Source organism: Glycine max, chromosome 16, assembly GCF_000004515.6.
Source record: "Glycine max cultivar Williams 82 chromosome 16, Glycine_max_v4.0, whole genome shotgun sequence".
Classification (NCBI taxonomy): Eukaryota; Viridiplantae; Streptophyta; class Magnoliopsida; order Fabales; family Fabaceae; genus Glycine; species Glycine max.
In genome coordinates, this window is record NC_038252.2 from 284300 (window position 1) to 309888 (window position 25589).

Sequence of the window (25589 nt, forward strand, 5' to 3'; positions counted from 1 at the left end):
TCTGGGTATATCCTTTAGCCACTAATTGGGCCTTAAGACGATCAACTTCACCATTAGGACCAACTTTAATAGCATATACCCATCTACAACCAACCACCTTCTTCCCAGGAAGAAGAGGAACCAACTCCCATGTGTCGCTGTGTTCAAGAGCCTGCATTTCAACAATCATGGCTTGTCGCCATCCAGGATGATCAAGTGCTTCATGAACATTTTTGGGAATAGTAAGAAAAGACAAAGTGGAAATACAAGAGAAATGTGAAGAAGATAAACGATGATAACTCAGGTAAATAGGATGAGGATTTTGAGTAGACCAAATTCCTTTCTTAAGAGTAATGGGACAACCTGAGTCATCATCATGAGGAGGTGATGATGAAGAAGGGATGATGAAGGATCCGTCATAGGGGAAGCTAATGGAGAATAACATGAACTAGAAGACTCTCCATGCAATGTTGGATCAATTCCTTGTGTCCTGTGTTGAGATATCAAAGGAGGTGGTGAAGATAACTTGACTGCCCTGTTGGTTGGAGGGCGAGAATGATTTTGTTCTTGGTTGGAGTTCTCACGTATAGGAAATACTACTGGGTTGAAGGATGGGATAAGTAAGACCTTCTGAATTGAGTTGATATCTTGCTTGGAGGATGAGAAGAAATGAGTTTCTTCAAAGAAAGTAACAACAACAGACATGTAGTACTTTGTAGTTTCTGGAGTATAACACTAGTACCCTTTTTGAAGACGAGAGTACCCAAGAAGAACACCTTTGATTGCCCTTGCAGAGAGCTTGTCAAGTCCTGGGGAGACACATGATATAAAGGTTCATGAGGAAGGATGGTGGAAGTAGGAATTTTGTTATAAAGTGTTGAACAGGACATTCTATTTATTAAAAAACAAGCAGTGAGAACAGTATCACCTTTATGGTGAATAGGGACATTCGCATTACACAATAAGGTGCATGCTGTCTCAACTAAATGTCTGTTTTTTTTTCTGCTATTCCGTTTTTTTGTGGTGTGTGAGGACAATTGGATTGATGTAAGATGCCATGTGAGGATAAAAAGGAAGAAAGAGTAGATGAAAAATATTCTTTAGCATTGTCACTTCGAAGAATTTTAATGACTTTGCCAATCTGGTTCTTGATTTAATATACCCAAGTACAACGAGAGTATTCATCGATGAATTGACAAAATATCTAAACCCAAAAGATGTAACACGACTTGGACCCCAAGTGTCTGAATGAATGATAGAAAAAGGAGTGAACTGCATGCGCCTTACAAGGCGATGAACAAAAGCTGCATGAGAGCCTGTGGGAGTTAAATAGAACCCGTAACCACTTGGGTTCTGCCTTGCAGAGAGAGGTGGTCCAAATCCGGTGTTCCCGGAATATATGGCGGCGGCCAGTGGCTGGAGACGGCAGCTGGCAGCGGATGACAGGCAGAGTGAGATCAACCCGCTTTGATACCAAGTTGAAACTAAGATATTTAATTGTAATACTTGAGTGTCTCACACTCACACACAACTGAAATGTATTTATATATTGAGAGTTCAAATAAAAGCTGTCTCTCTATGACCGATGACTAAAGAAGAGAGGAAAGACAACAAAATATAAAAACAATATATAAAAACTACATATATAAATCTAACACTTTCAAATGAACATAGGTTATAAGAAATAAACTAACATTTTGTGGTAGTGTACAATAAATTCAGTTCTTTGAAATAGTTGGTTGAAACATGATGTGTGCATCTTTGAAGGCACTTGATCATTTCAAGTGCTTTTTTTCTCTTTTGTAGACTGTGTATCTTGAGCAATGCCCTTGACACGATGTGGGGACAAAGTGTATCATGTCACAGTGAGAGTAAGCTTAGCTTGGGCTTTGCATCTTTGATTGCCCAGGATGCATGTGTCTTTGTTTCAATGTCCCATCATTGTTTCCATTTACCATGGGTTTTTAAAGGAGAAAAGATCTTGTATTAGGGTTTTGGTAGAGACTATTGGTATCTTTTGATCCATGTGCTACCTCACCTATTAGGAAAACTTTCCTGTTGTACTATAAAATTCTATTGTCCTTTTTTGGATTATAAATGAGATGAAAACTTTTTTTGTACTGGAAGGTCAAAATTCACATAGTGTCCTTTGGAGAAGAGTGATGATTCCGCCACTGAATAATAAAGACTTGCAAGAGATAATCAAAGTGAGGCATCCGGATTTGGAGCTTCATGTTGGCAAACTAATAGGTATTGACATGATATTTTTTTTTAATTTGTAGTTTCAGTCATGTATTTGTATTATTGTAAGCAGTTAATATGAGCTCATTCTTTATTATATTGGCAGAAACCTTTGAAAGGGTTAACTCTATTTCCATGGTTCAAATAGCGGGTTTTCACCTGGGAAGTTCTGCTTCGGTTTATTGTCCCTGCAGGTTCTCATTAAGGTATTTAAAGTAATAATATTTGGCCTGTGCTTGATTTGTCAATTTTAATTAATTGATGTGGCTTTTGATTATCCATTGCAGGGATCTCCTTAAATGGTGCAAAAGGATTGCAGGTTTAGGTTTTTGCTTTGATGGTAGCTTATCAGAAAATCAATGTTTTTGTGTGTATAAAGAGGTCTGATTTTTAAGTTCTTTTTATCTCCTTGTTTCCTTATAATATCTTTCCTAGACTTAACTACATGTTTAGCTATTGTCTTGTATCTCAGGCTGTTGACGTATTTGCATCCTTTTCATCTTCAATTAAAAACCGTTTGTCAGTAATGAAAGAGATAGCAGGGTTGTGGAAAGTACCAGTTTCTGCAGCTGAGACCTTGTATCCCTGTGACAAACCTATAATTCAGGTTTTATCTAGTGAAGTATGAATCTTTACTTTGTGATTTTGCTAAATTAGCCTCTCATTTTTGGATGTTAAATGCACAGGATTCTTTTACAGATTTAAGAATAGGCCGAGTTTCCCTCCAGTACTCTAAACCACATGTTAGTATTCATTATAGTCAGTGACAATTTAAAGTTTAAACAATGATACAATTTTGGTAAAAGGTTTCATGTTTCCTTTGTATTTTTCTGTTTTGTTTTAAATGCAGTTGCAACAACATAAAAGACCTTTTGTCGAGATCCGCAGTTCTATGCATGTTTTGGAGCGCATTGCTTGCTCTGTCAAGTATAATGAACCTGTCCTCTTGGTTGGAGAAACCGGTACTGGGAAGACTACAATTGTTCAAAATTTGGCTTTAAGGCTTGATCAAAAGCTTACTGTTTTGGTATGTTGCATATTTCTCTATTATTTTCTGTTATTTATAATTGTGTTACAAATGTGTTTGAATGACACATTATGGTGGTTTCTTCTCCAGAACCTGAGTCAGCAAAGTGATGTTGCTGACTTACTAGGGGGTTTTAAGCCTATGGATGCTCAGTCTGTGTATGTGTCCCTTTATGGCGAGTTTCTGTCTCTCTTTACCAAGACATTTCCTAAAGAGGTATTTCTATTTTTTTTTATTTATATTTTGTGAGAAGTTCTTGCTAATGGCTGTAATGCTTTTCTGCTGTTCAGAATAATGATGGCTTTATTACTAGAATGCAAAATTATTTAGAAGATCATCGACAAAAGTTTTTAATTGATAAGAATGGGGAAGCTCTGCTGAAAAGATTGCAAATAGCAGTTGGGAAGTCAGTTAAGCTTATACAACCTGGATCTTCCAAAAAGCGTAAAAGGCCATTAGAAGAAAAATTAATCCAAGAGTGGGAGAGATTTTGTATTAAATTGCATAGTGTCTGTCAAAGTAATCGTTCTTCAGCGATGATGTTTTCTTTTGTAGAAGGAAGTTTTGTGACCGCTCTTAGAAATGGTGACTGGGTTTTGCTTGATGAGGTGAATTTGGCTCCTCCGGAAACCTTGCAAAGAATTATTGGTGTTCTAGAAGGGGAACATGGTGTGCTGTGTTTAGCTGAAAGAGGTGATATGGATTATATACATCGTCATCCAAAATTCCGTATATTTGCTTGCATGAATCCAGCAACAGATGCAGGGAAGAGGGATTTGCCCTTTTCTTTGAGGAGTAGATTTACTGAGTATTTTGTTGATGATGTTTTGGATGATGACGATTTAAGTCTGTTTATTAGTCAGTTCATTAGTAGTGCCTATATGGATCAGCAGTTGGTGAATAAAATTGTGTGTTTCTATAAAGAAGCGAAAAAGGAATCTGAAGAGAGATTGCAGGATGGTACTAACCAGAAGCCTCAATACAGTTTAAGGTCCCTTTATCGTGCTCTGGAGTATACACGGAAGGCAGAGAGAAAATTTAAAATTCAGAAGGCATTATATGATGGGTTTAGTATGTTTTTTGTTTCATTGTTGGATGGATCCAGTGCTGAAATAATGAGGCAAAAAATATCATCTCTTTTGTTAGAAGGGAAGATGCCTCCACATGTACATTTTTCCCACTATTTAGATACCTCCAAATCTAATGGATATTCCGGGAATTATGTTCAAACTAAGTCTGTGCAGGAGCATCTTGGCAATTTGGCACGAGCTGTTCTAATGAGATATCCTGTCCTCTTACAGGGACCCACGTCTAGTGGAAAAACTAGCCTTGTTCGATATCTTGCTGCAATAACTGGTCATGATTTTGTAAGAATAAATAATCATGAATACACTGACTTGCAAGAGTATCTAGGTTCTTATATAACTGACACTAGTGGAAAGCTTGTTTTTAATGAAGGCGTTTTAGTTAAAGCTGTAAGAAATGGTTATTGGATTGTACTGGACGAGCTTAATTTGGCTCCATCTGATGTGCTGGAGGCGTTGAACCGATTACTTGATGACAACAGAGAGCTTTATGTTCCTGAACTGCAAGAAAGAATTAAAGCAGATCCAAACTTTATGCTTTTTGCCACTCAAAATCCACCTACACTTTATGGAGGCCGCAAAATGTTGTCCCGGGCATTTCGTAATCGTTTTGTAGAGATTCATGTTGGTGAAATTCCAGATGGTGAGCTCAGCACAATATTGTCTGAGAGATGTCAAATCTACATAGGTCATGCCGAGAAAATGGTTGAAGTGATGAAGGATCTTCGGTTGCACAGACAGAGTAGCAGAGTCTTTGCTGGTAAACATGGATTTATGACACCTCGAGACTTGTTTCGCTGGGCTGATCGTTTTCAGAGATTTGGTAACTCTTATGAAGATTTGGCCAAAGATGGCTATTATCTTTTGGCAGAAAGGCTACGGAATGAGGATGAAAAGTCCGTTGTTCAAAAAGTTCTGAAGAAGCATCTTGGGGTTACACTAAACAAAAAAAATTTACATGATCAGGTATGGTCGTTTCTTTGTGTTTTCTCATTTTCTGCACATCTGTGGATAGCCAGTGGATAATAGTTGCTGTTTACTGTGTGCTGTCCTGGCTTTCTCATATGCTTTATGACTTTTGGATATTATCTGAGTAATCAATATATGCTTTATATGGAAAATATGGAAGGTTACTCTGTTATTTTATCTTGGATTTAAGTTGTTTCAAGCTAATTGTGATGAAGTTCTATCAAATATTACTCCGTATTTTCATTTCCTTTCTCTTTGTCATATAATTTGGGCTCAAACTCAGAACTTTTGTTTGTACTTATATGTATATTGTGTTGATGATATCTGTGTGATAATTTCTGATTTTTGGGATTGAATTCTTGGGTATTAGTCTGGAAATTATTCTCTCTCTTAAGATTGTTGCCTGTACAATACCTCATAATTGAAGAAGGTTGAACATTATTATATCTTCATCAAATATTTTTAACTGTATTTCAGATATCATTTAGAGGTCACTCTTCTTGCAATTTCAATGTTGGTTTAGGTGGTTCAGAGAGTCTTGAAAGGTATGAGCTCGTTATTGCCTTTTCAATTTGATCCACAATCCTTGATTCAATACCTATCACTTATTGCTTTTTTTTATTAACTATATATGTATATGTATATGTATATATATATATATATATATTTCAGTGTGCTCTTGACCAAAAGTATGCAGAGGTTATATTTCCTTGTGGAACGCTGTTATAATTTACGTGAGCCTGTACTGCTTGTTGGGGAAACAGGTGGAGGGAAGACTACTGTGTGTCAGTTATTAAGTGCTTGTTTGCAGTTAAAATTACATACTTTGAATTGCCATCAATATACAGAAACATCTGATTTTATTGGGGTCAGTTTTCTTATACTTTGTCTTTTAATCATTCTTGTGAGGACTTGAAAGAGTAATGCATATATTACAATTATTAGCTGAAGGTTTAACTAGAAAATGTTTCCCAGGGATTCCGTCCTATTCGAGAGCGATCTACACTGATTTCTAATTACAAAGAAATTGTTGAAAAGTTGAAGAAACTAAAGGCTTATACATACTTTTCTAAGGACTTTGTGAGTGTTCTTTGTCTTTTTATCCATTTTAGTTATGCAAAATTTGTAAGTTCAGTTTTATGCATATATTCATAACCTTATTTTGCTGCATTCAGCCAGCTTTTGTATCTACACTTGAGTTCTTTGCTTCACTCTTTACGTTTTATGCTAATCAATGTTATTCAGATAAAGCCAATTTTGATTTGTCATTTTCCAATGCAGTCCGTTTCTTCTGACATAAATCATGCTTCTTCAACTCTTGATCTGCTGAATGGTATGATAAGGAATTGTAAAGAAGGTCAAGTTTTTAGTCCGGATGTCAGTGGAGAAGATCTTAATGTTCTTGAGCAAATAAAATTGGACCTCAATGGCTTGCATCAAAAGTGGCAGAGCATATTTGTGTGGCAGGATGGTCCTCTTATAAAAGCAATGAGAGATGGTGACCTTTTTCTTGTGGATGAAATATCCTTGGCTGATGATAGTGTACTTGAGAGATTGAATAGTGTGTTGGAGCCAGAAAGGATGCTAGTAAGTTTATTATCTATATCGACACATTTAACTTTCTGCTTAAGCCTGTTTTAGACCTAGGTTTATAACCCATGAAATGATGAAATCATTACTCTTTCTAAAAATCTAGTGATAACTGTGCGTGTGTTTTTAAATAGTGTGAATGTGTTACATAAAAAGAACCTAATGTACCCAGTGCCCAAAGTCTCCTTGCTACGAAGGAATGGGGAGGGTCTTTGTATGTAGCCTTACCCTGACTTTTTTTGGATTCGAACCCATGACCAACCGGTCACCAAGACACAACTTTACTGCTGTGCCAGGACTCGCTTCTTATTTTTCTTGCTTAAAAGAGGTATTGGAAGGAATCAGGAGGCGGGCCTTTCTTCAGTTGGTGGACATATGTACTGAGAAGTTGGAGATCTCTTGAGCTGGATTGATAAGAAATATTGCTGAGTAGTAGGAATGTTATAAAAGAACAGTAGGATAATGTATCCCCCTATGAAACAAAAACAAAGGTAGATTAAAGTGTTAAAACTAGAGATCTAAATAACTTGTTTACCTGTTCTAAAGAACCTCGTTAAAAGATAAAATATTGAGCACACTATAAGAAATTTTCGATGTGATCTAGAAACACAATTAATTTGTCGCAAATATCATGCTTACTTATTATTTCTTATTGGAAAAAACTCAAGTCCCACATTGGCTAGAGATAGTGGCAAGATGAAGTTTTTTTTTTGATCTGCAAAAAGTAAAATATATATTAATATGAAAGCAGTACCAGGGGTACTGTTATATTTACAAGCATGAATCACCCATTGTGGAGATTTGGTTCCCTAATACAAAACAACTCATCGTGAATTAAGGAACCCAAACTCTGACGGTATAAGTTACATAGATCATCCCAGCACTTAAACCTTGTTCCCACTAATTACAAAAAGAGACCTTCTCTGATATTGCTTGACCAAAAGTTAAAAGGTGTATCAAATCTTTTCTCAAGGTTCCTCAGCCAAGTCCAGCAGAAAAATATAGCGTCCTCCATCAGTTTGTTGGTGTTGAAGCTGTTGTTTGAAAAGACCATTCTGTTTCTATGATTCCATACACACTATGTTAGGGACACCCACCAAATGAGCCATCTCTGTGATTTGAGTGCTGCATGAAGTTCTGTCTTGGATTCTGCGAGAACACTCCCACTATGTTTATCCAAGCTAAGGATTCCCACTAGAGTGGTATAATTTTGTGGCAGCTGAAGAACAGATGGGCTGCCTCCTCATCCTTTTCCCTACAGAATGGGCATAATTTGTCAGGGATGTCCACATCCCTTCTAGACAAGTTAGATTTAGTGGGCAGTCTATCACGTATTAATCTCCAAGCGAAAAACACAGCTTTACTTGGTATTTTTAGCTTCCATACTCTTGAAATACCCTGTCTGTGTTCTCATCTCTTGATTCCCTGTCAAGATAAAGTATATAAGTGGAGGGCAACCCTCCCTTGTGAGCTAGCTTTTGGGGTTGAATTAGGTCAAATTCACATTCTAAGATGGTATCAGAGCTTATACTAGATCCATTGAAAGGGCCATCCACCATGTTATTCACGCATCAAGCCCAAAAGTGCTGGGCGTGAGGGGGTGTAATTGGAAAAATCCAAGTCCCATATTAGCTAGAGATAGTGCCAAGATAGACTATATAAGTGGAGGACAACCCTCCTCTATGAGCTTGCTTTTGGGGTTGAGTTAGGCCTCAAACCTACATTCTAAGATTGCTAGTGACATTTTTCTTCATAATTGCTTGTCATCTTCTACCATTTTTTACTGCTATTGAGTGTTTACTTTTTGTGGTTGCAGTCTTTGGCTGAGAAAGGAGGGTCTGATCTGGAGAAGGTTACTGCACATTCAAATTTTTTTGTTATTGCAACAATGAACCCTGGTGGTGATTATGGTAAGAAGGAGTTATCTCCAGCACTACGCAATCGCTTTACAGAGATATGGGTTTCCCCTGTTAATGATCTACATGAGCTTCGGGACATTGCTCTAAAAAGGTACCTTTACTTTTCCATATTAGATTATCAGTGTTTAGATAAATGTGAATTTTATATCCTGTTTATTTGATATTTTTTCTTTCCAGAATTTCCAAGTTTAAAGTTGTAGGCAACTCAGGCCCCACGAATGAAGAAAGACTCTCACTTGTTAATGCCATGATAAGTTTTTTTGAGGTATATTATACAAAGATTTACTATTGAAGTCATTAAATATTCACTACTGCAGAGCTGCTGGCATTCTGTGCACTTGTTTCCTATCATAAGCAAACCATTGTCTTCATTAGTGTAATATGGGGATCTGGTTCATTAATTAAGGTACTATTTGCCCTTGCTTTTTAAGGCTTCTCTTCCTCTTAAGAGAAATGGCCTAGCAAAATGCAAGTATGGAGAAGCTAAAGAAAAATAGAAGTTTAATAATGAATGAAAAAAACCAAAAAATGGATCTTCTCCAAAAGCTGATTCAAGGAGCCTTTGCTTATCTATTATGAATTAACGGTGCTTCTTCCTCTCCAGTCTCTCTTCCAGACACACTACCTTTGAATATGGCAATTTTACACAGTAGTCTAGACCAGTACAACAACTTATCTAGTGAAAATTATAACAATTTAGCCGAAATAGGTTTGATGTTGCCACATCACCGAGGGTGACACAGGCACACAGATTTGATTCAGAATTCATTTTCAAGTTGGAGAATGGATATCAATGATTGCAAATTCTTAGAATTTAGGTTTAGGTCCTAGTCAATCCTATAAAACCGACTTGTGAGGTGATTGTTGTCTCCCACTTATATACTTTATATTGATACTATCTCTAGGCAATGCAGGACTTGGATTTTCCCGAACTCACTCCCTCATGCCCAACACTATTGGGTTTGTGTGTTGATACTTGATAATATGGTAGGTGACCCTTTAAGGGATTTAGGATAGGCTCTAATACTATCTATCATTATCTTAAAATTTGGGTTTGGGTGTAACTTAATCATACAAAATCGACTTGTGTGGTGAGGGTTGCCCAACACCAACTTGATAATTTTATATTCAAACACTCAATCAAAGAGAATCTACATCTTCAGTAAAGCTAATTCCACTATTTGCCATCTCTTGTTTAGTAAAACTCCTATTGATTCTCACATCTTTAATTCAATCATGCTGTGCCCTCAACTGTTGATATTACTGATGGATGATTTTTTGTTTGTATAGTAGGCCCTTCTATAATAATATTCAAGTCTTCAAATAACCTGTGCACGATGTAAACTGTATCCAAATTACGTTAGATTCCTTGGGCCATGTTCTTATATTCTACCCTATGATGGCACAAATACGATATGTATCTAATATGTTGATACGATTATTTAAACAATATATAGGATATGATACATGTAAGATATGAATTTAAAAATGTATAAAAATCATAAAAGTAACATATTAAATAAATAATTACAATTCCGCAAATCCAAATTAAAAACATATTTCTTGAGCATCAGTAAAAACAAAAAAAATTCAGGCTAAAATATGTTTTTTGTCCTATAAATATCAAAATGTTCGGAAGCTGTCCTTGCAAAATTGAAATCTGTTACTTTTTGGCTTGGATGTAGGTTTGGTTGATTTCAATACCTACATGTCACATCGCTATTTACTTGTCACTTGCTCATTGGTTCTATAACTGGCTACTCTTACATTTTCCAGGGTTAACCCCCCCCACCCCCCAACTGTACGAAACAGAATAACCACATTGTTAACACGCGCAACACACCACACTCACATATAAGAGACAGTTATACTCTTGGAAACCCAAATCGGGTTCGACTTTTACATTCAAATGGAATTGCACGAGTTGAGGAAGTGGCTTTCCAGAGGAATGAAAGGAACGACGACAGATTGAAAAGGAAAATTCTTGAGGTTGATTTTGCAAAAGCATGGAGAAGAAGAAGGATGAACAACGAAGTGTGTGAAGCAACGAGAATTTTGAGGGCGAGGTTGGTCACGTTGAGCCTCAAGATAGGGCAAGGATCCATGGTAGGAGAGAGTGAAGGCCAAATGTTATGTTATTGTTTCAAGCATCCTACCTTGGTATTAGTTACCGATGACTTATGTTGATGATTTCTAAAATATGATGCTGGGGTTTAGAGAAGAAATTGGGTTGGTATCATATTTTGGGTTATAGTTTTTAAGTTATCATGTTTGTCATCTCTATTTTGGATTCTGGCCCATTTGGTGAATTCGGATATAGATTGTCGGGTATTTTTTTAGTGAATTTGGGTTACCCCTAGCCGAGATCTAGAAACTAATTCCTCTGGGTACTTAGATCCATGTAAGAGGTTGACTTTTCCTGAAGTTGCTCTTCCTTACACATTGACTTGGAGGTCGAACTCCTAATCACATGTTTAAGGGACATGGTTATCTACCAACCATACCATACCTCACCATGGTGATTTCGGCCATTATTAATGGTGGGGTATGAGGCCCAATACATTGCTCAGATACCATGAATTGGGAAAGGTATTTTGAGGTATTAATATCTTTCCATTGATCTGAATTCTCTAATATACAACAGAGGCTTCCATGAAAACAAGCAAATAAATGCTAATAAAATAGTAATAAATTATACTCAATCTATAAAAAAACATAACTAAAATGGACATGGAATAAAATGTATCTTGGGTAAAATAGGTTTATGTATCCCCATAACAAAGGTTTGCATCCAACATCTGTTAATTCCTACAGATTAATAGTTTATTCTAGGTTTTCCATCAGATTTTCTTTTAATATTCTTTCACATTGCTTTTGGTTAGAGTTGTGTTTTGGCTTGTTCGTGGGTATCTGTAATTTTTGTTGAAATTCGTCTTGTAAATTTGAAAAGGGTTTGATGAATTTGCTTTTGTGGTTTTATGAGGTTTTTCTGTGCGTCTTCTATGTACTTCTCTTCTCTATCTTTATATTGGTCTCCACATTCCGCAAAAGTAAAAAAAAGTCTTTCGTGTATTTAGGTTCTTGCTTTGTATTATTTTAGCATCTAGCTACATTTGAATAATACTATTCAACTGTTATGTGCTACTTGCTGCTGTACTGATTAATTCTTTGGTGTATTTAGGTTCTTGCTTTGTATTATTTTAGCATGTAGCTACATTTGAATAGTACTATTCAACTGTTATGTGCTACTTGCTGCTGTACTGATTACTTCTTTGATCTATTATATTATTAGTCATTTGGTATTTATTACTCCTATTCTTTGCTGCTGTATTTATTACTCCTATGCTTTTCAGTGGTACAATAAATTGCATCCAGGGAGAATGCTTACGGTGAGAGATCTCATTTCTTGGGTTGACTTTTTGATTGCAATGGAAGAAAGCTTAGGACCTAAACGTGCACTTCTTCATGGAGTCTTTCTTGTTTTGCTCGATGGGTTAAATCTAGGTATCATCTGTTTGTTAATGATTTTCATTTATTCAACTTCTATCTTTTCTTATATAATATCTGTTTTTTTATTATATATTAATTACCTGCTGATATTTCCTGGGTAAAAGAACCCAAGCCCAAATTGATGAAACAAACATGTTAAGAAGGATTGGCACCTCGTTGTGGGCTCTTTGCCACTTGGGGCTTTATTATGCTCTGAGGGTTGGACATGTGTTAAAAAATGTTGTGTTTCTGCCCAAGAATAATTTCGGATTTTTTTGTGTTTGGGTTTAACAATTAATTACATTCTATGTTTGAGCCTAATTAACTATGTTTTTAGTTCCTGAACTTTTTAAAGTTTTTACTTTTAGTCCTTGAACAAAAAGTTGACCGGTCTTAGTCCTTGATCTTTTCGTCCGTCCGTGTTTTTAGTCTCTGCTGTTAAAAGTTGTTGTTATGTGATGAGGTGGCATCAATTTTATAATTATTTAGTTGCTTTTTACGACAGTCCATTTTCTGGCTTTCTGAAAGTGTCTGAAACATTTAAACAAATTCCGGTGGCTAAAAACCCCTAAAAACTATTTTCCCCTCACTGATATCCCTTTTCATCTGATCATCTCCTCGATACTTAAATGGTCATCAATCCCAGCGTCACCATCACCAAACCAGTAATTGGAACAAAAATCCCAAAATCCCCAAAATCAACATTGCAAACCAACCATCTATTTTTCACCTGTGGCAAAACTATGCCTATATGGTGGGAATACCTTTCTTGGGTAAAGGAAGACAAGGTGTTTCACTGTAGGCCTTTGGATAATTTTATCCAGCACTTCTCCTCAGCAACTTCAAAGGTTTCTAACACAAGAAGGACAATGTGGTGGATAGCAGCTACAGTTTCAATTTGGAGGCTCAGAAATGATATCATTTTTCAGAATCAAACTTTTGATATCAATAGGCTGACAGATAGCACTCTATTCCTTTTATGGACCTGGTTGAGGGGTTGGGAAAGGAATTTCCAGATTCCTTATTATAGCTGGTCTTCGAATATGTCTATAGCTTTTAGCTAAAGTCTATGTTAGTAGGGTTTTCATTTGTGCAGGGTGTTGTATCTCCTGAATTGTCAGGACCCCTTTTCTGTATTTTGTAGTACCTCTGGTACTAGTTATTCTATAATATATTATATCTTTGCCTTCCAAAAAAAAAAACATCGCAAACCAACATCAATGGTAAACTATTTATGATCAAGAAGCCAAAATTAGATCCCGAAACCAAACCCAACCCAAACTAGATCCTGTAGTGAGAAAAATGTTTGCTAAGGGCTCTGATTCAGTCCATAGCGTGAGCCTCGAGATTGCTGATTTTGTGTTAGAGTGGTGTTGAGATCCCTCACGTTCTCCTTCCAGTCATTCTTAGTTCGACCAGATCGGTGGCCGCTGCGGCGTTGTGGGTGCTGAGTTGCTGTGAACGTCCATTATGCCATCTCTGTGTTTTTCTCGAAACTTGTTTCTAGTTCTTGAAAATCTTTATCTTTCACTCGTTGCAGGTTATGTGATTCATTCACATCTTATTTTTTTTGTTTCCAGCCAATAATTCCCTCTTATTTTTTTTTTCTCTCTCTGGTGTTTTGTTTTCTTATTGAATATCTCAACCACACCAACGTGTTTGGTGGTTTCTCCTCTGGAAATCATCTTCTATCAACACCTTTCAATATCAAATCTCATCCATTATTTGTTTATAATCTTTTAAATTTTTCAATCAGTTGTTGTTGTTTAAGGTTTTGATCTTTTTGCTGAATTTTAATCATTGGATGTGTGAATTTCGTTGATAATTGATAAGAAATGTAACAAGGGAAAAAATGATTTCTTAAGAATGGGGAAAAGAAGAGAGTCATGAATTGAGATGAATTTATGGTGGTAATTGAGATGAATTTATATTATTGTATTATGTCATGAACCAACTATTCTTAAAGCGTAAAGATGTTAGGTGAGTAGACATGAATGATGTTATATTACATGTTAGAATTTGGGGTTAAGGCCTAACTCAACCCCACAAGACCAACATGTAAGGTGAGGATTGCCCAAGCTTTTATAAGCTATTATTAAGCCATATCTCTAATCAATGTGGGACTAAACCACCATCGAGCCCCCAATGAGGCTGCTAGTAAAAACGGACTAAGAGTGAGCGCAATAAAGGGAACTTTCTCCAATATAACAACATTAGTTTTCTATCATGTAAAGCTTCAATTATGAGCTCCCAAAGTGCTTGAAGCAGAAACACTGTTCAAACACATCCCAGAAATGAATTAGACCTTACTGTATGTTTACTGACAGTTGCTCAACTTTTATCAGGGACAGGACTTTCAAAAAGGGATGCTGCTGAGCTAAGGGAGAGATGTTTATCCATCCTTCTACAAAAGCTAGGGGTATGTTCTCCCCTCGTTATTCATCATTATGCTCAATGTTGGAAATTGGAGCATTGACGATTATTACTCTTCCAAATAGCTTAATTATTGTGTTTACCTGCTGTCGGCTGTTTACAGTGTTTTACCACAATTCCTCCTGAAATTCATTAACACACAAACCAGTCTTGTGTTGAATAAGTTTGATAGAAATATTGCACGATTTTGTCAGTGAGAGAGATCAGAGAGCCAAATGGTTGAGAAGAGTCACTGTATTCCCTTAGAATGGGTATTAGTATTTATTTGAGCAGTCTATATAACTATCTGCTGACTAGCAGTTAGTTATAACTGTTGACAGAAAGCTAATCTGTTACAACAGCTATTGTAAATTATCAGGAAATACAAAATGCATATATAATGCACATGTATCTAATAAATTTGTTTAAATTTCTTTTTTGAGGCAAGGTTCAGTTATGTCCTGAGTGTGGGGCAGTACTTATAAGTGTTTCTATATTTATAATTTTATTGTGTAATTTGTTTGAGTGGAATGCTCATATTTGTAATTTTAATGATGTGTCGGACATGTTGACTAAATTATTCTTACAGGTTGATGAAAGTAATTCAGAGCTTTCAAGAATTGGAAATTATGGTTGGGGTGAATTTGGCACCGATATGGATGTGTCACATAGTGATGATTTATTTGGCATTGATCCATTCTATATCAATAAAGGTAATAATGTGATGCCGCATTCTTTTATCTGACTTAGTTTTGTGTAAATATTATTTCTACGTTTGACACACTATCATCTAGCAATTGGATTTGCCCCCTAAAATAGCTCTAAAGGATGGAGACATGTTATGAGCTATTGAATAATTGTTTTGTTTATTTATTTGCATTTAGGATTTTTAATAGGATTCACTTTCTTCCTGCTTTTTAGTGTTCTCCTTTACAATAATTTTTACTCTCTGAGTACTGCCTTGCTGGTTGTCTCTTGTGTTTATTTTTTTACTTTGCTTTATACCTATAGGTATTGGCATTTGTGAGGATGGTGGGTTTGAATTCAAGGCGCCTACTACTTGCAGGAATGCTCTGAGAGTTTTGCGGGCTATGCAGCTTCCAAAACCTGGTATGTTTCTTCATTCTTTGGATATCTTTTAATTATCTCAGAAATTTCGCATTTAAATTATTAGATTTCTTAGTTTTAAATGATTGTTCTTTTGCAGTTTTACTGGAAGGTAGCCCAGGTGTTGGGAAAACTAGTTTAATCATTGCCTTGGGAAAACGTTCTGGGCATAGAGTCGTACGAATAAATTTTTCTGAGCAGGTCAGTAATATGTTTTTAGTTGATCTTTATCTTGTAGCACTTGTGTTTTACTGTAATATTTTGTTTAACTTTTTGTCACTGCAAAGTTCTTACTTAAAGCATATTTTTGGTGCAGACTGATATGATGGATCTGTTAGGGTCTGATTTACCTGTTGAAAGTGATGAGGGAATGAAGTTTTCTTGGTCTGATGGGATACTATTGCAGGTTGATTTGTCTTATGACGTAACTATAACAGTCTTTTATTGTAGTGTTGTGTATGACCACACAACCTTTATTTATAATACATAAATAGGATCAATCTAATAACGAGTAATAATGACTAAATTAGTAATGACTATCTAATCATAATAACATAATATGTAATCTTAATACTCCCCTTCAAGCTCGAGCATATACGTCATATGAATCTAGCTTGTTATAAATGTGGTCAACCTGATAGAAATGGAAGGCGGTTTTAGTCGTGTGGTTGTGCCGGATAAACATGGCTTGGCAGCCATGGAAAAAGAGCCAAACAGGGGACTGGTCAAGGATCACTGGAGGAAGAGAAGCCTGATGTTGTGGTTGCTGGACTGTTGGTCAGATGGTGTTTTGGTCGCCGGAGGTGGGTGATTCCGTGTGGGTGGTCGCACCGGAGAAAGGAAGACTTGGCGGTGGTGAACGGAAGCCCGTAGTGCTTCGTGATATTGTTCATGCGAACAGAAAAACACATGCTGAAGAAAAGAAAATAAAATTGTTTGATGCGTGATGGTGGTGGTGGCCGTCACCAGAAAGGTCATTGGAAAAGAAGAAAGGGTCGCTGGAAGATGGGCAGCGAGCAGAAAGGTCCACCGGGGACCTACTTTCTTTAAAACTCTGTCAAGAATAACGTAGCTCTGATGCCATATAACAGTGTTTTATTGTAGTGTTGTGTATGACCACACAATCTTTATTTATAATGAGTAAATAGGATGAATATTGATTACATAGGATCAATCTAATAACGAGTTATAATGACTAAATCACTAATTACCATCTAATCATAATAACAGAATATGTAATCTTAACATTAACATATCATGTTAATCTCAACTTTTGATATGTATTTAATTTCCAACTTATTTCTGCAGGCCCTGAAGGAAGGCTGCTGGGTTTTGCTGGATGAGATTAATCTTGCTCCACAATCTGTTTTAGAAGTATTTCTCTCATGAATCTTAATCTGCATTTGTTCTCATTTATTTTCCTTTATAAACCTTATTTATTGCTGCTTTCTTTGTTTCCTCTTTCTATGTCTCTTTGCTGTAACAAAGTTCTTCGTATCAGGGTTTGAATGCTATTCTGGACCACAGAGCTGAGGTGTTTATACCAGAGTTGGGTAATACTTATAAATGCCCACCATCATTTAGAGTTTTTGCTTGTCAGAATCCATCACATCAAGGTGGTGGCCGAAAAGGCCTTCCAAAGTCATTTCTTAATAGATTTACCAAGGTATGCTGGTAGTATGTTATTTTTGTATTTATTTTGAGCCCATGAACTGAGGAATCCAATGTCCAAAATCCAAAATCCTCTATGTAGTAGTTAGAATCGTGTATTTACCTTAAGGGACTCTAATTAGCTTTCTGTTCTGCTCTGTCTAGTAAAGGTGTCCTTTTTCAGAGTATTTTTCCTCTATTGTCTATGATAAATATTGTCAGGCAAATATTTTTCTTTTGTACTCAATATGCAAGATTTATCAAATCTGTGTTTTTTGGTTGTTGACTACAGGTGTATGTTGACGAGTTAGTTGAGGAAGACTACCTATCCATTTGTGAATCAAAATTTTCGACTATACCTAGAACTTTACTCACAAAGTTACTCTTATTCAATAAAAGGATGCATGAAGACACCACAGTAAATCAAAAGTTTGCCAAAGATGGCTTCCCATGGGAGTTCAATCTTCGTGATGTATTTCGGTCTTGTGAGATAATTGAAGGTTCTGTCATCCATGTTCCTTTCACTTTTAATTTGATAATGCTGTTTTTCCTGGTTTCTTCATTTTATTTCTAATTTCCCATGGACAGTCATTTCCTTTTTCATGCTGATATTTCCTTTATATTCAATTTAGGTGCACCAAAGTACTCTGGATTATACTCCTTCTTGAACATTGTTTATATTCAGAGAATGCGTTTGGCAGCTGATCGAAAGGAAGTCTTACGAGTTTTCAAGGAGGTATTTGAGGTGACACCGTTTATAAATCCATATCCTCGCATTCAACTCAATTCACACCATTTAATTGTGGGGAATGTTACTATCAAGAGGAATCACGTCCAATTAACTACGTCCTCAAGCAAACAGCTCCTGATGCTTCCTGAAATCCGTCAAAGTTTGGAATCTGCTGCTCGATGTGTTGAGCGTCAATGGTTATGTATCTTGACTGGGCCATCATGCTCTGGAAAAACTTCATTGATAAGATTACTTGCTAACCTAACGGGCAATGTGCTAAATGAAGTAAATCTTTCATCTGCAACTGATATATCTGAATTATTAGGATCTTTTGAACAGTATGACGCCTTGCGTAATTTTTCCAAAGTTGTTGCTCAATTTGAGTGCTATGTTAATGAGTACATCAGTTTGCAACTGGAGACTTCAAATGAAGCAATTTTCAGGGAAACAGATTTTTATATCAGATGGATGGCTTTCCTTTCTGGGTTGAAATTTGACTGCTTGTCATCTTCAGCTGCAAATTGTTTTGAAAATCTATGTTTTCTCATTGGACAACTAAAGTTGCAGATACAAAAGAATTCTGTACCTGTATCTTACTCATTCCATGAACTTGATTTGGCCATGAAGACAGTTTTGAAGATGAAAGCAGATGTTGTTTCAACCAAATTTGAATGGGTTACAGGATTGTTGATCAAGGCTATTGAGCAAGGGGAATGGATAGTCTTGGAGAATGCAAATCTATGTAACCCCACGGTATATGATGCATATATTGAATAATGTTGTGCCAGTTCATGCTTTTAAAAGCTTATTATGCCTGAACCAAGTCGTATTTATTCTCTGTAGTTTGTACTCACTATGTATAAACTGCACTAACTGACTAATCTCTCTTTGTTCTCCCCTTCTCTGAATGCGTGATGAGCATGTGTGCAAATACAAGTTTGTGTCAAAAACATCTGGCTCATTAAACTTCACATTATCCAACTTTTATTCCTGGATCTATAGTTTTCCCCCAAATAAACTAGAATATAAGCCATTGGATAATATGGTTGTTCTTGTTTAATTTTTCTGAAATTTGGCATGTAAGATCTGCATATTCATTGTATTTTAGCACTTGGATTGATCTAATGTTTTTTTCCCCCTGAAGTTATTGGGCAATGCAAGTCTGTAATTTGATACTACATAATTATTTTTTACTTGTTTTTGTTGCTAGGTTCTTGATAGGATTAACTCATTGGTGGAACCTTGTGGATCAATCACGGTCAATGAGCGTGGAATCGTTGATGGAAACCCATTGGTTATTCATCCACACCCTAATTTCCGCATATTCCTCACAGTTAATCCCCACTATGGTGAAGTTTCTCGAGCAATGCGTAATAGGGGAGTTGAAATATTTATGCTGCAGCCGTATTGGTTAGATGATAGAAGTGGGTACAATGATGAGGATGTTGAATTCAAAGATGTTAGGAGGTTTCTTGTTTTATCGGGTATTCCGATTGCTCAATTGGTTGATTCAATGGCTAGAGCCCACACTTATGCTAAAAATAAAGGTTCAGAGCTTAATGAGCACATTACTTATCTTGAACTCTCACATTGGGTTCACCTGTTTCTGCAGCTTCTGAAGAATGGTTGTTGTCCTATTTGGAGTCTAAAAATAAGTTGGGAGCATATATATCTCTCCTCATTGGGTGTTGAGGGAGAAAAAATAATCGATTTCGCCAAAACTAAATATTTGTCGGCAACTAATTTGGCTGGGTATGATGATTTGACAGCGTGTCCTTTGGCTTTGCCTGGAGGATGGCCATTGCCACTAAGTGTAAGGGATTATGTATATTACTCTAAAGAAGCTTCTATCAAACAGAACTGTATGTATCTGGAATTCCTGGGAACTCAGATTGCGTCTCATCAATATCGAATTGCTCGTAAGAGGCACTCAACAGCTTGTGTGCAGACTCCCAGTGATCATGTGAGGGCATATTTGATGGATATGATGACTTTACGTGAACTTATGTTTCCTAAGGCTTCAAATGTGATGATTTCAGACTATGGGAGGGAGTGCAAATATGACTCAGAATTGACCAATAGGATGCTATTCTTTGCAGCCAATTGGACAATTGAACAAGCTACTGAAAGTGATTTTAAGTTCTATCTTCTCAGGTTCAAGTGGTTTAGTTCTCAAATGCAGCCCTTCTGCCAGTTCTTTAGTAACTTTGTCATACTGATAGAACAGATGATCAAGCATCCTATTTGGGAGTATATTTCATGCCGTGACAAACTAGATGCTGATTTGAAGTTAATGCCCTTGCTGTCACTTGATTTAGTTGATTTGGCTCCATCAAATAGCAAAATTAAGTATCTTTGTAATGCCATTAGTTGCTTTGATCCACTAAGATTAACTTACCAGCAACGGAATATTGAGAGCCAGCATAATTTTGATGAAGAAGTCAGTATTGAGAGCCAGCACAGTTTTGGTGAAAAAACCAGTTGCTTCATTCGACTTTTGAAGTCTCTTTACTTTTTGCAAGATGAAATACTTAACAAATTTGTCATTTCAACTCCAAAGCTAATAGAGGACCAATCATTTGACTATAAACTACAGTTATACTCTAACCTTATTGAGGACCATGCTTTATTTTGGCATTACTTCATTTCTTCAGAGTTTGATCACATGATGATTTCTTGGCATTGTTTGGTGAAGGATGCTCGGAAGTTTATAGATATGTGTCCAGAAGCTGTAGATAATTTTTTGGTAAGCTAAGGATTTATGGATTTTAGATTTAATTAAAGTACCTTGTAAGCTTAACTTGTTTTAAATCAGGATGATTGCACTCTTGTTTTCTTCACGCATTTTTTCTTTGGTGTCACCAAAATATCCATATTTCACATTTTTTTATATTTTCAGACAGTTAATTATATTTACTCCTTGTACAGATGGAGAGCCAAAAAATTGAGGAGTTTTCTTTTTCAGTAAATTCAGAAAAATCTTTGCTGTGGATTCATGGTGGTCACCCATTTTTGCCCTCTTCTTCTGATTTACTTGATCAACAGCACCAGCTTTTAAAATTTGTTGAAACAATTTGGCCAAGAAAGACAGGATCCTGTTATCAAGGTAGACTATTTTAAATTCTTTTTTTTTTGTTTTTTGTTTTTAGAAAATTTTGAATGCACAATTCTTGGTCAAGATATTCCTTGCTTAAGTGGTTAATCAACTCAGTAAGTTGCTGTAAGTAACCACTTGTTGGGCATCATTAAGCAGTAAGTGGTCAATTATTCTTAAGATGGAAGGATTTTTGTACTTCTTATTTTGTTTGATTTTCATTCATTTTTTATTTTCTATTGAGAATATTCAGGAATTTTGAGCAGCCATCTTACTGATGTTGTTGCATCATTTGATCATGATCTTCGCTTCCTCGTGACACAAGGTATATTGTTGGCATTCCTCTTTCCCTTGTAACATTTCTACATAGGCAATAGGATTCTCTCACATTGCAAGTACGAATTATTTGGATATGAGCATCAGGTGTTATCCTTTGGTCTATTCCCCTGTCTAGTTTAAAGATGAAATGATGATATCATTAGGTCAATTTGAGCTGTATTTATCTTGTCAAGTATTTCTTTGGGCATTGGAAAATTGTCTGGTAGTGTAAATTTATATGTCTGCATCATTGATATTATTGTGGGTGAGGCTTGGAGCAACAGTGAAGTTGCATCCTTGTGACGTCCTGGTCATGGGTTCAGATACTTGAAATAGTCCGTTTGCTTGCAAGAGTAGGGCTGAGTGCTTTACCCTCCAGAAACCCCAGTAGGTGGGAGCATTGTTCACCGTGTCTCTCATTTTTATGTTCATGAGAATGTTTAAATAATTACTGTGGAGTGATATGGTCTGCATCACTACACATTTTAACATCAATAGTAAATGCAGGTCTTTGGAATAGAACTTTCAAATTAAACAACTGTGTTTTTTTAGCATATGTGATGTCTTCAAGAATTTACTTATGAATCATGATACAGATCTTGGAAAGTCTCTCAGTATGAATCAAGAATTCCTCCTTTCCCTGATGTAGTTTCAAAACTTTGGTTTATAAGACTAAGATTTTTTACTTTTTCTTCCCATACTGTCCATCTACTTTCCTGCTCTTCCTTTTAGGTTGAATTTTATTGTTACTACTTGCTCTTTGCATAAGTCGAAGTTTCTAGAATTTTTCTTTAATTTCCTTTTTTCCTTTATTGCTGTACAATAAAAATCAATGGATGATATGATCAAGAATTTACATCAAGAAATATATTGCATGTAGGTTTCTGGTTTTATTCCTGGTTGACGGTGATGAACATCATCATATTTACTTTTGGTTTATTGTTTTTGTGGCTTATCTTTAGATACATATTATTTTGTTTTTTATTCTATATTTGCATAGATGTCTCAAACTCATCCTTTTTAATGGCAAAATGGAATCATGAGGATGGTATTCATATTGTTGAGAAGTTGAAGGAGATGCATCAGGTTTGTCCCTTGCATGATAGTATTGAAATCTATAAGATTGCACATTCGTCATTTGATTGTTAATCTTAAATTTGTTCGACAGATACTATCAAGAAGGTTTGAACATGAAAAGCACAAGTTGCAGTTGAATACAGGATCCAAAGACCTTTCAGCTTTTGCTGAAAATTCAGCTGCTTGTTGTTCATTTACACCTGTAATGTTGTGTGAAAAATCTGTATTTGAGGCTTGGCAGGATACGTTTCTTCCGGTAGATTATACCAGTTTATTCTGGGACATGAAGTTATTACAGAAACTCACATCAATTCATTTGGATGATCTTGAAGAGTTACACCAAGTAATGCTGACCACAATTAGCTGTTTATTTTTTCCCCCAGATTTTCTGTATAGCTGCACCCTGGTTTGGCTGTGCATGTTTCATTGCTTACTTAAGATTGCCTTTTATGAATTGTTTTATTGTTAAAAATATTTCCTTATAGTAGGGGAGAGAAGTTACACTTTGTATATTATGCTTCAAATAATCTGGACGCATACTGGATTGCTTTAAACTTAATTTCCCATGCTTTTGATTCTAATAATAGGCTGTGGGATGTGTATCCAATCTGTTGGACTTTGCTTTGAAATTTTCATTGAGTTTCTCATCAAGGCCTCCACAAATGTTTTTGCCACACCAAAAGATATTGTGGACCCTGAATGCATGGGCATCAGTGGATTCAGGTTGGTGTAAAGGCTTGAATGTGTCCAATTATCTTTTTTCTTGGTTAATAGGCTCACACATGGATTTAACTTAATTTATTTTCTTGTTTTTTTTTTTTTTGGGGGGGGGGGGTGTTGTGATGCAGTAAATTTGAAAATTGCAAGCTTTATTCTGGAGATGTGGTTTAAGTGGCATGAATCTATTTGGGTATATTTCCCTAAATCTGTGAAGATTGATGGCTCTGATGAAATTGAACTACCCCACATGCTCGTTGAGCCTTTCAGTGCATTAGCTGTGTTTCAGATGACGTGAGTTGATTTTATGATTTCATTACTAAATTCTTGTTTTACTATTGATATTGAGTTATTGGAGCTTTAAATAACCTAAGGTCATTAGTCAATACAAAAGTTAATATTGGGGCTTCATTACCCATAAGCTATCTATGGCATATGTTGTTTGTTAATATATACATGACATGGGGAAGAAATTCTGCATTGCATAAGGAAATGTTCAACATAATTGAGTATGTATATCTTAATTTCCAAAACCTAATTTTAGGAAATTAGGAAAAGAGGTAAATAAATATAATAATAAATGCTTTATCAATATCCTTTTATCTATCCACTTTAAAAGTATTGGGAGAAACCCAAGTCCCACATAGAGATAATGCCAAGATAGAGTATTTAAGTGGGAGACAATTCTCACCCTATGAGCTAGCTTTTGGGTTGAGTTTGGCTCAAACCCACATTTTTAAATGGTATCAGAGTCTATCCTAGATCCATTAAACGAGCCACCCGCCATTTCATTTACACACTAAGCCCAAAAGTGCTGGGTGTGAAGGGGTGTTTTGGGAAAATTCCTAGTCCCACATTGGCTAGAGATAGTGCCAAGATAGATTATATGTGGGGGGCAATTCTCACCCTATGAGCTAGCTTTTTGGGTCGAGTTAGGCCCAAACACACATTCTAAGAAAAAGACAGTAAAGAAATGTCATTAATTTCCTCATTTATATGACTACTGATATTTGTCTCTCCTTTTTAACAAGTCTGTAAAATATTTAAGAATTAGGTAGAGGTACGGACTTGGTTGAAAAGATAGTAATTAATATTGATTTAGGTTTTTAAAAAGGACAGAAATAAATAAAAGAGTGCTAGTATTATGTGGTTGTTTTGCTGTAAATGATTATTTGTTAACACTTGCAGATATTGTGCATCTTGCGGTTGAGAATCTCATCCTTCTTTGGAAAATATTTTCAGGCAAAGCACACATGCTATCAAGGAGTTTTGGGTGCAATGTCTCAAGTCTAGAGTTACCTCGTTCAATTTGTGGCATTGTTCTCATCATGGAACACATCTGCCTGATTTTCTTTTATCTGCTGCTCGCTGTCTTTTCCAGCAGGTAAAACTATTGCTTTCCTTCTATTACTCAGTCAGTCGTGCCTTATAATGTATCTGTTAAACTGATTCCATCTTATGCCATGCTTAAATGCAGATTATTTATGCACATAGAAAATCTTTTGAGGCGGATCAATTTGCTAGAATCAAATATATTTTTTTTTCTGAGAAGAATGTACTTACGGTATGTCTCTCTTTTTTTTTTGGGCACTTGTTATGGCTGTTTTCTGATTTCGTTGTTTTGGAATAGCAAACAAAGTTAAGACACTATAACCCTAGATATTTTCTTTGAAATCATTTTAGAATACCTTTTTAGGCTTTATTTTGAAATGTTCAGTGATAGACTTCTCATAAGTATAATGTACTGGAAAATAAAAATTTCTCAACATGAATTGTTATAGTTTAAAAAGAAATACACAATAAAGAAAGAAAAACATGGTCACAATAAACAATGGCCAAGCTTTGTGCATTCTATTTGAATGGTTATGATTCCCAAAGTTCTGTTTTCTTATTGTCATTCCCCTGTTATCTGAATCTAGGAAGAAAGCATTGATTTGCTGAGCTCTCTCGTTGCTTCATCAAGACACCACAGGTTGAAAAACTCAGTGCAGAAGTTCATAGTGCCACTGCTTAGAGAGCTGTATCTTCAGTCTAATACTGCTGGTAACTATTTGCTTCTTATTGCCCCCTTTAATAGACACGCATAATGACTGACTGCATGTGATTTTATATGTGGCCATAAAAGTTGGGTAAGATAAAAGTACAAAACTCTTCATAATATTCTATAATTCTGCTGCATTTTTAA

The 25589-nt window shown here is 36.0% G+C and overlaps 1 protein-coding gene across 1 annotated transcript in view; it reads left to right on the plus strand.

The window, feature by feature from the left end:
• Nucleotides 1-25589, plus strand: part of LOC102663906 (midasin) — a 59280-nt gene that overhangs the window by 15332 nt on the left and 18359 nt on the right. The window contains exons 10-43 of the mRNA XM_014768798.3: nucleotides 2107-2229; nucleotides 2327-2426; nucleotides 2508-2601; nucleotides 2693-2827; nucleotides 2907-2963; nucleotides 3071-3247; nucleotides 3338-3463; nucleotides 3538-5298; nucleotides 5779-5846; nucleotides 5974-6169; nucleotides 6277-6381; nucleotides 6583-6888; nucleotides 8708-8901; nucleotides 8988-9075; nucleotides 12164-12314; nucleotides 14645-14718; nucleotides 15301-15424; nucleotides 15723-15821; nucleotides 15919-16019; nucleotides 16135-16224; nucleotides 17127-17192; nucleotides 17320-17484; nucleotides 17761-17968; nucleotides 18101-18951; nucleotides 19409-20944; nucleotides 21127-21304; nucleotides 21546-21617; nucleotides 22611-22696; nucleotides 22779-23030; nucleotides 23275-23410; nucleotides 23536-23698; nucleotides 24647-24788; nucleotides 24882-24968; nucleotides 25324-25447. Coding sequence (XP_014624284.1) covers nucleotides 2107-2229; nucleotides 2327-2426; nucleotides 2508-2601; nucleotides 2693-2827; nucleotides 2907-2963; nucleotides 3071-3247; nucleotides 3338-3463; nucleotides 3538-5298; nucleotides 5779-5846; nucleotides 5974-6169; nucleotides 6277-6381; nucleotides 6583-6888; nucleotides 8708-8901; nucleotides 8988-9075; nucleotides 12164-12314; nucleotides 14645-14718; nucleotides 15301-15424; nucleotides 15723-15821; nucleotides 15919-16019; nucleotides 16135-16224; nucleotides 17127-17192; nucleotides 17320-17484; nucleotides 17761-17968; nucleotides 18101-18951; nucleotides 19409-20944; nucleotides 21127-21304; nucleotides 21546-21617; nucleotides 22611-22696; nucleotides 22779-23030; nucleotides 23275-23410; nucleotides 23536-23698; nucleotides 24647-24788; nucleotides 24882-24968; nucleotides 25324-25447 — 8235 coding nt within the window. The remainder of the gene's footprint in view (nucleotides 1-2106; nucleotides 2230-2326; nucleotides 2427-2507; nucleotides 2602-2692; nucleotides 2828-2906; nucleotides 2964-3070; nucleotides 3248-3337; nucleotides 3464-3537; nucleotides 5299-5778; nucleotides 5847-5973; nucleotides 6170-6276; nucleotides 6382-6582; nucleotides 6889-8707; nucleotides 8902-8987; nucleotides 9076-12163; nucleotides 12315-14644; nucleotides 14719-15300; nucleotides 15425-15722; nucleotides 15822-15918; nucleotides 16020-16134; nucleotides 16225-17126; nucleotides 17193-17319; nucleotides 17485-17760; nucleotides 17969-18100; nucleotides 18952-19408; nucleotides 20945-21126; nucleotides 21305-21545; nucleotides 21618-22610; nucleotides 22697-22778; nucleotides 23031-23274; nucleotides 23411-23535; nucleotides 23699-24646; nucleotides 24789-24881; nucleotides 24969-25323; nucleotides 25448-25589) is intronic.